The sequence below is a fragment of the Balearica regulorum genome, chromosome 6, assembly GCF_011004875.1.
Source record: "Balearica regulorum gibbericeps isolate bBalReg1 chromosome 6, bBalReg1.pri, whole genome shotgun sequence".
In the NCBI taxonomy this organism is placed as follows: domain Eukaryota; kingdom Metazoa; phylum Chordata; class Aves; order Gruiformes; family Gruidae; genus Balearica; species Balearica regulorum.
Genome location: NC_046189.1, coordinates 40,558,918 through 40,571,482, shown reverse-complemented (window position 1 = coordinate 40,571,482; position 12,565 = coordinate 40,558,918). Strand labels below are relative to the sequence as shown.

Below are 12,565 nucleotides of genomic sequence, written 5' to 3'. Positions count from 1 at the left end.
CCGCAGAGCCGCCGCAAGGCCGCTACGGCGGGCGGGCACCCCGAGCCGCGCCGCTGCCGCCCCGCTCCCGTTCCCGCTCCCCATGCACAAGGGAAACGGCGGCAGCAAAGGCACGCTACGCCAACTGCGGCCGCAGCGCTCGCTCGCTCATTCAGAGATGCATCTAGCGCCTTCCTCCTTCTTACGCTAGCGTAAAGGCCTCCCCCAACCCCCCCCCCCCCCCACTAATCAAAACACTCGCGAGTCGGGACGCAAAGAAGATGGCGGAGCTGGGCCCGCTTACGGCGTCGGACAGCAGTTTACGCTGCGCTCTTTGCGCAGGGCCCCATAAGAACCGTGCAGCGCTGCGGTGGGGAGCGTGCGTAGTGCGCTTGGTGAATGCCAATGGCCTATTTCCCGTGAGGGGAGGGGGGTGTCTGATAAACAATGGTGCCCCCCCTGCGCGGCTCCCTTACCGATTCCTCCTCTTTCTCCATCCCCGTGGGCATCTGCGGCACAGCCCGGTTGATGGAGACGCAGTCGTTGAGGTCGGGCATGTCCTTGCCGCGGTAGATGGGCAGCGGTTTGGCGGCGTCTAGCGCCCGGGCTCGGAAGGAGAGTTTGCTCATTGTCTCCCCCTCACAATAACACCCCGGGGCCGGGCGGGCGGGGGGGGCCTTCAGTGCGGCCTCGCCGCCGCCTCCCAGCCGCTCCCGCACCCGGCCCGCACCACCATGGAGGGTCCCGCCGCCCCGGAACAGCTCTCCGCGGGGCCGCCCGTAGCTCACAGCGCACGCCCCGCAGCCCTAGATCCGCGCCGGGCTCGCTCGATCCGCTCCCTGCGCCATGGCAAACATGGCGGACATTAACCAAAGCGGCCAGCGATCCCGACAGCCAACGCGAGAGCTCGGCGGGGGGGGGGGGGAGGCCGGGAGGGAGGAGGGAGGAGAGGGGCAGCCGCGGTGCGCGCGCAGCCGAGGGCGGGAGGCTGAGGTGGGCGGCGGGGACGGGGTTGTGTGAGGCGGCCGCTGAGGCGGGACGGGACGGGACGGGACGGGACGGTGCCCGCTGAGGGGAGGCCAGACGAGACGGGCCAGAGGGGGGACAAACGACTCGCTGGCCCCGCCGCCCCCCGCTGCGGGCGGAGCACCGGCAGGACGAGGCGGGAGGAGCTTGTGACTGGAAAAAGCGGCGCCGATGCGGGTGGTGGCTGCGAGCGATGCGCCCCGCCGTCCCCCGGCACTGTTGGCGACCCCGGAGCCGGTGATGGACACCGAGGGTCACTCCGTGCCGGTGGTGGGAGGCCCGTGTGGTGGCGGCGGCGAGGCGGGAAGGGCGGGTTCCTTCTCTCCGGGGCTGGAGCCCACATCCCCGGCCCCGCGCTCCTCTCCTCAGCGCACGGTGCGGGCTGATGGCTCGTATCATTGGCTGTTTTGGGATTAAAACGTTTTAGCAGTAAAAACAGCCGCCAGGAGAATTAACCTCAGTTATTGTTACAAACCAACACTTAAGAAACAAACTCATACCTGCTCGATTGTTGGTTGTTGTTTTTTTTCAAGAGTGATGTCCTCTACTGCTCTCTGCATGTACTGATCCTCGAAGAGCAGCTGAAGTTCTGCCTATCGCAAAATAAGGTGCTTCTGACGCACAGAACTTTATGTTAAAGACTTGTCCCTAGGTCTGGAGTTACTTGGGGATAGCTGTGTGGTGTGTGCTCGTTGATGCTCTTCTACTGCAGAAGCGCCTTGTTCCTATTTGGTTCGGCCCGCTTTCAAAGGACACAACGTTAAACAGGAACAAGGCGTCCGACTTGGAAAGAATAATCCCACGTTCTCCACGTGGACAGTCCTCTACCGATCCAGACCTTCTCACATTGGTTCCATGTATTGACTTGAGTCTGCAAAGCCCTTCATCAAAGACCTTTAGTACTTAAACACCTCATCACTTCCATATTATTTTGACAACCTGAGATCAGGCCAGTCGCTTTTTTCCCTTCCACCGTGGAGCTCTTACAGGAGTTGTCAGTGCAATCTTCTATCTCTGAAATAAACTGGAACCGTTAGGCAGACAAAACTTGAGCATATTACCAATTGGACCACAGTGCCAACTCTAATATTCCATTTTTTGATTAAAAAAAAAAAAAGCTTGACCAAATAGGTGCAGTCTCTGAATTGCTGTTCCTTTTTAGTTACCTGCTGCATTTGTTATTTATATGGTTTTATATAGCAAATACAACTGCTGTTCGTGATAAACACGTCATTTACAAAATGAAGAATAAAGAATTGTGTCAGCTAGAGAGAGAGATAAGGAAGATGAAACAAGCGCAGTAATACACAAGAGGAAAAAAGAAGCAGCAATAACATTACATTTATGAGCCATGGACCCAAATTAGTTTGGGAAAGAGATCTGGAAATTATATTAGCTACTCCTATGAAAGCATCAGGTTAATGTTCAGTAATTGTCATATGAACAAATGAAGCTTTAAAAATTATGAGAAAAGGAACAGAAAACAAAACTGTGGTAGATTGTACTTATTTATAATTCCCTTAAAATATTTTTATTCATAAAGATAGACAATCCTTGACTTGGATTAGAATTAACACGCAAATATTTAAAAGCTGTATAGTTTCTAGCTTAGAGTTTATAGTTCAGCACCATTTTAGAAGTGGCCAAACTTCCAACACCCAAAATCAATTTGATACCGCAAAGTGATTCCCAATTGCTTGGTAGCAGCAGACAGTTGCCATTTTCCAAACTGTAATTGCGACGCAGCTTTGGCATCTCTGTCTTGCTGTGCAGCACCGATTCGGAGATTGTGAGGCAAATGAAGCCACGGGCTCTTCCTGAGCTGGAGATGCTGCAGCTTGTACATCCTGGCACCTCTCTGGAATAAGCTAGTCCCAACAACTCGGAGAAACTAAAAGTTGAAGTCACGATAGTCATGGTGTTTCGGCTAGTCAAAGGTGGCAGCAAGGATAGTTACTAGAGCTCTCAGCAGCTCAGGAGTTACGTTGGCATCTTGATGACTGATTTAGTCAAAGGAGGAGAGGAGTTTAGTGAATGTTCCCCCAAATCCAATTACCTGAAGTTCGCTTGTTTAGCAGCTACTTAAATGTGTGCCTAAAGTAAATGCTGAATCGAATTTGACCTCACCCACCGGGACCTACCTTCACAATCTAGCAGAGATTGTACCCAAGTGTGCACTTCCCCTGCTGTTGTTGACAAACAGTGTATGAGGGACATGAATTCCAGTCTCAGTAAATAAAACGCATTTTCAGCTTAGGTTTCATGCATTTTCCGTATGAATGCCATTACATAGATTCTGTTACGACCCTGCTGTACAGATAATGTGCATTTGAAAATGTTAGGTTGGCTGTGCGGAACAGGCAGTTCCTCCCAAAGTACTTCCTCAAGTAAAAAGACAAGAAGGACTTTCCTCTTTCTGCTTCCCTTCTAGCAAGAAAGAGGCATTTTACACGGGGCTGTAAGGTTTTTTTTGCTTTTCAGTTAGCACAACTGAACAATAGATAATAATAACCTTTTCCCTTTGTGTGCATGTTCCATTCTTTTTCACTGCTTAAACCAAACCAAAAAAAAAAAAAAAGGAACAAAAATGTAACATATTTACCCTCAAGGTGGCTCTTAGTCTCAAACTCATCCCATTATTTTATTGCTACAAGCAATGCAATTTTTTTTAAATGATGCCCTGTAGGATATTGAGGTTTTTCATATAGTCAAAAAAGCCATTGCAGAGCCGAACATGGGTAGGACTAAAGTTTCAAGTTACATTAGCTTAGCTTTAAGCCAGAATCATACATCTTTTCAGTTCATAACCTGCTCTCTTCATCTTATAAAATATTACAGGTTTTCTGAAGAATTTCAGCTGTTAAAAAAATTATGAGCTGTACCTGACTGATAGATAAAATAAGTTAATAATTTTGATGCACAAATCAAGGAGACAGTGTCTTAAATGAAATTATTTGTTCGGTAGTTGAATTCTGACTTGTCTTCATATTTTCTGTATCACATAATGGAATTGAATATAGTGGATAGTCAAAAAATACCCAAATTTCATGTGAACACATAATGGAAATGTTAGAGTTATATAGACTTGGGTGCTTTACCTTGCTTTTGGTTCTGCTTCTCCCTCGTGACTTTTAAGGAATGCTTGTTCTCACTGTAGCTTCCTAAAGCCTGGGTCATTTCTGGTGGTCTTTTTGCAAATTTTTTCTGGTTTGTTTTTTTGTTGTTTTTTTTTTTGTTGTTTGTTTGGTTTTGCTAATAACATATACCTCACTGCATTAGTCTTACACCAAGCAGAAGCATCACTTATGGATGATTCTGTCAAGAAATTGCAATGTACATTATTGCAATGTAATATGTCATGAGCATGTAATAGTTCTTTATTTTGTGTGATGTTTCCTTATAAGTACAAGAAGTATTAAAAAAAAAAAAAAAAGCATGGACAGTATAGAGACAGAAATTCCAGAAGTGGTTAATGGTGTCATTCAGCCTCACGGGGTGTTTGAAACCTTAATTGATTGTATGGCGTTAAAAGATAACTAGAATTTTAGGGTGCTAATGTAAATACACAACAGTATCATTAAGATAAGAAGCATATAGAAAAATTGTCTTTGTCTTCTGCAACGTGCCAGGTACACACTACATGAGGGTTGGCAGATGCGATTAGGAACACGATGCTGACGAATCTACGCTAACAAATATTTCCGATGTCCCTGATACAGCCATTGTACATTCAGGATTCCTGCCTCGGTAGCGGCAGCCGTGTTACAGAGTGTTTCGATCTCGTGTTTAAGCAAAGCTTCACTAGAAGGGAGCCTAAAAGTAGCCAGGAGGCTGGCTTAGTAACTTCAGCACAAGGGAAAGTGCTGAGCTTTCCAGGAGATAGATGAATGGACTAGAGGAGTCTTTTTAAAGGTTATGAAGTCCTCCTTTCTCCCTACGTCTGAGAACTCCCATTGAAGTGAAAGGAACCTCTGTCCTATTCATTTCAAAGGGGGTTTTGTCAGGAAAAAGAGCTTGATCAAAGTAGCTACTAAGCATGCTTAGTGGCTAATGTTCAGAGTTAAATGTATCAGCTGTTCCAAACCATTTCTATTTCGAATTATTCAAAGGGGTTTGGGGATTGGCAGCCTGCACGTTTTCCTCTTTAAGGTCACCAAAACTTATCAGCCAAAACCTGAACTGTAGTATGGAATAGCTTCTTGGGAGATTTAAAGCTCTGGATGAAAATTATAAAAGTTAAAAATTAAGGTAAAATCTCAAGCCTGACTGCAACAGGCACCAGATAAAATGAAATAAAAAGGCAGCTACGAAAATAGCTCATTCCCAAAATTATCGCAAGAAGGTAAAACGATGAAAGATGCTTGAGCTGGGAAGCAGCAGGAAGGTCTGGATTTAAGAGTTTTATACCAAAAATATCCCAACCAAGCAATACGTTTAAAGTGAAAGGAAAACATGCTTTATGTCCGAAGGTTAATGCAGGCATTGGGAGTGGACATCAGCTCCGTAAAGGAACCTGGTGCAGCTGTTTCCCATTGTGTAAAATCTTGGATTCTTAGTCAAAAGATAAATCTACTCTTGACTGTGACTGTGCTCTTCTATGACACAATTCAACAAGTTAACAACAGTGCAGTTATGAAACCAGATGCATTTGTTTTAGAATTATATTCCATAAACTTGCACATTTATATGACATACTACTTCCTTATAGAACTCGTTTGCCCGACAGATACCAGTCACCCAGGTTATAGAAGCTTTCATTCTGAGAGGTCATTTGTAGGTGCTTATAAAGCTATTCAGTTTTACCTTTGTAGGCTGAAATTTGTTCTCCATCGATGTAGACGTGCATGCATGTCTATATTTATATGTCTCACTGTTAGTATTTAAATTGAGCATATGTAGAACATCAAGTAAAGCCATTAGCCACCTGTACGAGTGCAGCTCAGAAACCCAGAAATCTGGGGTTGATTTTTAGCACAGGTAGGATAGAATATGAAGCAAGAATGATGCATTTGAAAACAAAGCGGCGTTCTAAAACAGCAATACTTTTTCACCAATTTAATAATAAGGATATTGATAGCTTAAATATGATACGTGAATTCATGTTAAAGAAATCACCGTGTCTCAAGAGACAAACCCACTGAAAATCATGAACATTAAAAAAGTCTACCAAAAGCATTTTGAACCTATTGGACATCACTTAATGTTGAAAATGGTCAGCATGGAGGGAATCGGTGGTTCTTCTGGGATTTGACAGGCAAGACTTGACACAGGAGACCCAGCGCAGCTGCATCGACATCACATGGTGTGCTCTTGCACAGGTTGCCGTAAAAGTGCAAAGTGATTTACTCACACATGGATTTGGCAGACTGGCTGAAAGACAAACAGATACTCTTTCCTAGTCTCTCCTCTTCCCCCTCAACCAGAAAAAAGCCCTTTGCAGTAAATAAAACCAGATGATGCTCGATGTGGCATGGGCTGGTCCCTTTCTGGTCATTCTGAAGAGCGCTGCAGCTTCCACAGCTGACTTGTGTAAATGTTGCACGTTCATTTGTTTTACCATCAGGAGGAAGGTAACTTTACAACGCAGTGACCAGTAAAGAGGAAAAGAACGGTTGTGGCTGGAGCTAGAAAACTACTGTTTAAATTGGTACGTGGTAAGGATTGTATTTATACTATTAAGTTTTGGAAAACAACAGTAGGCTTTAAAAAGAGAGAGATATACTCACCTGTTGTTTAGAAAAAACTAGCAGAGAAACCATCAAACCCAAGTTTACAAATATATACAAATTTGTGGTGGGTTGACCTTGGCTGGAGGCCAGGTGCTCCCCAAAAACCGCTCTGTCACTGTCCATCCTCAACGGCACAGGGGAGAGAAAATATAATGAAAGGCTTGTGGCTTGAGATAAGGACAGGGAGAAGTCATTCACTAATTACTGTCATGGGCAAAACAGACTCAACTTAGGAAAAAAAAAAAAAATCCAATTGATTACTAAGCGAAACAGAGTACACCAATGAGAAATAAACCTAAATCTTAAACCACCTCCCCCACCCCTCCCTTCTTCCCAGGCTTAACCTCACTCCTGAATTCTCTCCCTCGTCCCCAGCGGCACAGGGGGACGGGGAATGGGGAATGGGGGTTGTGCTCAGTTCATCACGCGGTGTCTCTGCTGCTCCTTCCTCCTCCTCAGGGGGAGGACTCCTCACACTCTGCCCTGCTCCAGCCTGGGGGCCCCCACGGGTCCACAGGTCCTGCCAGGAGCTTGCTCCAGCGCGGGCTTCCCACGGGGTCACAGCCTCCTTCAGGTGTCTCCACCTGCTCCGGCGTGGGGTCCTCCACGGGCTGCAGGTGGAATCTCTACACCCCCTCATCCTCCCTCCATGGGCTGCAGGGGGACAGCCTGCCTCACCATGGTCTTCACCACGGGCTAAAGGGGGATCTTGCTCCGGCGCCTGGAGCACCTCCTGCCCCTCCTTCTGCACTGACCTTGGTGTCTGCAGAGTTTCTCACATCTTCTCACTCCTCTCTCCGGCTGCAAAAGCTGCTGCTCCCTTTTTTTTTTTTTTTTTTTTTCCCCTTCTTATCTCTGTTATCCCAGAGGCGCTGCCGCTGTCACTGGTGGGCTCGGCCTTGGCCAGCGGCGGGTCCGTCTTGGAGCCGGCTGGCATTGGCTCTGTTGGACGCGGGGGCAATTTCTAGCAGCTTCTCACAGAAGCCACCCCTGTAGCCCCCCCCGCTACCAAAACCTTGCCATGCAACCCCAGAACAAAATTTATCCCAAATTCTCACACCTCAGGAGGCAAATACAAGATTTTTATTTTTTTTCAATTTTTATTTTTAAATCAATGTGTTTTGAGAAACTGGGAGCTCCCTAGCTTATGTTAAAAAAATTTAAAAATAAACCCCAGCCTGCCACTTAAAGTGCCAATGAAGTAAGAATCAGAGAGTATTAAAAACTCTTAACATTTTTATTCAGTGTTTAGAACCCAGAGTGAAGGCATTTCCCTAAAGTGGACTCTGTAAAAAGCTCTGTCCCAGCAGTAAGAGATACTCCCTTTCCTCTTCAGAGCTTCATAATTCTGAATTTTAGCGCAAGGTTAGAAGTGGGCCTGCTTTCTAAAAATAAATTTGCAGGCAAGTGTAAAAATAAGAAATCAAGAAATACACAAAGCATAATTTTTTATAAATACCCTAAAAGCCACATGCTTACTGCCAAAAAAAACCAAACAAAAAAACCTTGATAATTACTGTCTTCTGGAATAGTGGCCCAGATAGAACAATTTTTCTTACTGATTAATAATGGCAACATTTTCCCTGCCCACCTAGTCCTGAGGCTGCTATGATTTGCTTCGGCGTGATCTGGAGTAGCAGTCCTCGCCGGCACGGGAAGGGCGTGTTTACTGGCTTAACACGGCGAAAATAGGAACCACGGTGCAGCTGGCACCAGTCTCCCCGCAGAAAGACACCTTTGCCGATGCAGCGCGCTGATTTTTCCACCGTGGCGGGAGCCTGATGTCGGGGAGCCTGGCTGAACTAAGGTGACCCTGGCTGCTGGGGTGACCCTCTGAATTTGTGAATTCAGGTGTGGGCACAGTCCGAGGCTTCTCAAGGGGTCTGGGCAGAAAGCCTCTGCTGTAAATGCTCTTACCAGCAAAACTCTACCTTCTCTAGGACGGTTTGTTTTTTCTCTGCGTATATACCAGACCTTTAGCATTCACACTGTCAGATCTCAGGGGGTTTTTTTGCCTTCTCAAACTCTTAAGTCCTTCCATAACCCCTTAAAAAAGAAAATCTGTTCAGTGCTTCTCTACAGCCAGGGTAGAACCAGGTAGCCACCCACCCCACCTCTAGAGCAGTACGATGCCTGTGGTTGCTACTCCTCCCCTTGCTCCCGTGACCTCTTTCTGTGCCACGCTGTTCCTCTGAATGCCTCTGTAGGTTACCACCGATCTGGATCCCATCAGCAGCCCCGGCAGCGCAGGCCACTCGTGCTCTCCGTCAAGAATTGCCAGGCTGGGGCAAGGGGAGGATGGCACGACCCCCTTTGACCGGTGCTTGCAAAAGGCCGCTTTGTGAGAACGATTTCCTGCTCATCCCCTCTCGCTGATGATAGCTGCTGCGCAGAAATAACCCAGGTCTCGCTCTTCGCAACAATTCCCCTGCCCCAAGTCGCTGCTGTCAATTGTAGTCCAGAGGCGGTTCCCTCAGAGGAAAGATTGCACTTTTATTCCACTGCGATGCTAAGTTCATCATTGCTTGTATCGGAGTGCTCTCGTTGGGTGTTCTGTACTTCCCCAAATTTTCTGGAAAATGGGACCGAAAGCAATCGCAGAAAACCAGAAGCCTCTCAATGACATTGCTATGCATCAAGAAACAAAAATATTAGCTTGATTGCCAGGAAGGTCAAAAGGAAAATGAAAGCATTTAGTTGGCAATGAATAGTGCAGTAGCGATACTGTTTCTAGTACACCCTCAGCGCATGAATTCATAATAACTAAAGTTTTTAGTCTTCTGTTGTAAGTTATGCAATCAACATACAGATTTAAAGGGGTATTCAAGCTTCAAATTTCTGTACTTCCTTGCCAAAGAGTTTTTTTTAAAGAAAATAGACACTTTTATTATGCATTTATCAGTCATAGCAAATCTGATAGAGTATTGCCTCTTCCAAATTGCTATTGATCACTGTTCATTGACCATTTCAGAAACATCTTGCTGTGTATACAACCATACCGTGATCAATACACAAACGCTTCAGAAGACCTGCTTCCAGGGAAGTCACACATTTATACCAGCTACTGCTTCCTCAGGAACAATGTTGCGAGCTATGCTCAGCTGAGCAATTTATTCTTATTTAAGTGACTAATGATTCAGCATTGCTCCCTGAGAAGATGGGAGAAGTTTGCTTCTTCAGCTTCTCCACTCTTGTGCTTCTGGTTCACAGCCAAACTCTTTTTAGAAGGAGGAGAGGTGTGTTCACATTTGTGGTGGACCTCAATGCCTTGTACCCATTGCCAGGTCCCATCCGCGAAAGCCCCACTTTAGGGATTTGAACTCAAGTGATGGGAGAGGTGGGAGCAGACAGGGAGAAGAGAGGAGGAGCTAGCTGTAGTAAAAGGCAAGTGAGGTATCAGTTGTAGATGTTCATGTGCATTCAGTCAGCCCTTCCCTTGCTGTCACCCCCACATGGTGTGTTCGGCCAGTATGAACTGGGAGGACTCGGGTGAGGAGCTGCATCCGGCCCATGGTTCGTACGTGCACCAGTTGCTGAGGGCTGGGCTGGGCTGGCCGCCCAGGGCATGCGATGGCAAGGGGTGGCCCGTACACACCGAGGGCACGGTGCAGGCACTCCGTGTTTTGGGTGCAACGTATTGCTGAGAGAAGGCCAGTCTGGAGTGCGCACCAGCTCAATGCTCTGAGAAAGCTGAGCGATCAAGAAGGAAGTTTGGTGTGAATACAGATCCGCAGGCACTGTCACTGTATGAATCATGTCGTTCACACCTCTGAGAGCTTTTGTTTCCTGTTGAATTGATCTTGAGAGGATATTTTCACACAGCTGAGTCTAACTACATATTCCTCTCAGGCTGAACTTGAAGCTGGATGTGTAGAGCCTCCTCCTCGTGTCCGGGACTCAAGTTTGGAGTACAGACAGAGCAGTACGTGTTCACAATGTTTCTCTGAACTTCACTAAGAAAAAAAGGAAGAAAAGAGTTAAAAGTGGGAACTGAATTGTGGGTGTGGGATAGAGCAGACAGGGTAAGAGGACACTTGTGGTGAAAGTGAGAGAAAGGTGATGCCTTCAAGTTTGAGTTTTCACACGGAAGCCTTTGAAGCTTGCAAATGCAAATTGTGGATAACTCAAGGTAATATTTGTGGAACTACAATGAAGATATGTAGTCAAATAGGAATGGGAAAGCATGAGAAAAGACAGTCCTGTCATAAATATTTTAAATAGAAATTTCAGTCTGTGTAGAGGTGCGGTAAGACTGCCTTCTCCCCAGTGAATCAAATCCCCAAGGAGGCTCAGAAATGCCCAGGTAGCCACCCAGGGTCTTCTAGGGTGGCTCCTGGGCAGGAGACATCTCAGGGCACCGCAGACACCCAGCTTCCAGCAAGCACAGCTCATCGGGGAAGAGACAGGATTTACCGGCGAGCCAGTGCACGGAGGAGCAGGAGCAGCTGAAAACAGCTCGAAAGACAAAGAGAACGGAAGAGGCAAACAAACCACGTGGGACAATTTCTGCAGAGCCTGCACAGGCGTTGTTAAACCATCCTAGAAAACCAGTTGCAACCATTTCACCCCACGGTGAGTCAATGCAAGACGAACGTCTGGCAAGCTTTGCTCCTTGCTACTGAGGCTTCAAAAGTAACATTTGTGCAATACGTCCCATGCTCGTTCACGGGAAAATCAGGGAATGTCGCAGGCGTGATGGGAATTTCAAACCCTGAAATCCTGAATAATGCCTATGAGATTAAAAATCAGGACATCAAGTGCTTCTGGCTACTCCAGGTGGAGCAAAAATCTTGTAAGACAAAAGAATGACTGGGTCTGGTAATGTTTCTGCAGGTACCTGAATAGTGTCACAAATTAATCATTCTTAGAAACAAAGGAGGAATAAAGGAGTGGAAAATTATACTGCCATTATATGAAAAGAAAATTACACCAGAGTTTTAGTATAAATCTTCAACTGAAAAAAAGCTGTGGTGGGTTGACCCTGGCTGGAGGCCAGAGCCCCAAAACCGCTCTGTCACTGTGCATCCTCAACGGGACAGGGGAGAGAAAATACAACAACAGGCTCGTGGCTTGAGATAAGGATGGAGAGAGATTGTTCACTAGTTACTGTCACGGGCGAAACAGTCTCAACTTAGAAAAAAATTAATCCAATTTATTACCAAGAAAACAAAGTAGAGGAATGAGAAATAATCCCAAATCCTAAACTTTACTCCCCATTTCTCTCCCCCCCCCCCAGCGGCACAGGGGGACGGGGAATGGGGGTTGTGGTCAGTTCCTCACACGGTGTCTCTGCTGCTCCTTCCTCCTCAGGGGGAGGACTCCTCACACTCGGCCCTGCTCCAGCCTGGGGGCCCTCCCACGGCAGGCAGTCCTCCACCAACTTGTCCAACGTGAGTCCTTCCCACGGGCTGCAGTTCTTCACCAACTGTTCCAGCGTGGGTCCCCCACGGGGTAACAAGTCCTGCCAGCAAACCATCTCTAGCATGGGCTTCCCACGGGGTCACAGCCTCCTTCAGGTACCTCCACCTGCTCCAGCGTGGGGTCCTCCACGGGCTGCAGGGGAATCTCTGCTCCACCATGGACCTCCATGGGCTGCAGGGGGACAGCCTGCTTCACCATGGTCTTCTCCATGAGGAATCTCTGCTCCGGCACCTGGAGCACCTCCTCCCCCTCCTTCTGCACTGACCTTGGTGTCTGCAGAGTTTCTCACATCTTCTCACTCCTCTCTCCGGCTGCAAAAGCTGCTGCTCCCTTTTTTTTTTTTTTTTTTTTTTTCCCCCTTCTTATCTCTGTTATCCCAGAGGCGCTGCCGCTGTCACTGGTGGGCTCGG

General features: G+C 47.1%; 1 protein-coding gene across 1 annotated transcript in view; it reads right to left on the bottom strand.

Annotated features, from left to right (window-relative positions):
* Positions 1–876, bottom strand: part of EPC2 (enhancer of polycomb 2) — a 48,715-nt gene extending 47,839 nt beyond the window's left edge. Inside the window, exon 1 of the mRNA XM_075757285.1 lies at positions 456–876. Coding sequence (XP_075613400.1) covers positions 456–608 — 153 coding nt within the window. The 5' untranslated portion in view covers positions 609–876. The remainder of the gene's footprint in view (positions 1–455) is intronic.
* Between the last annotated feature and the right edge of the window lie 11,689 nt (positions 877–12,565).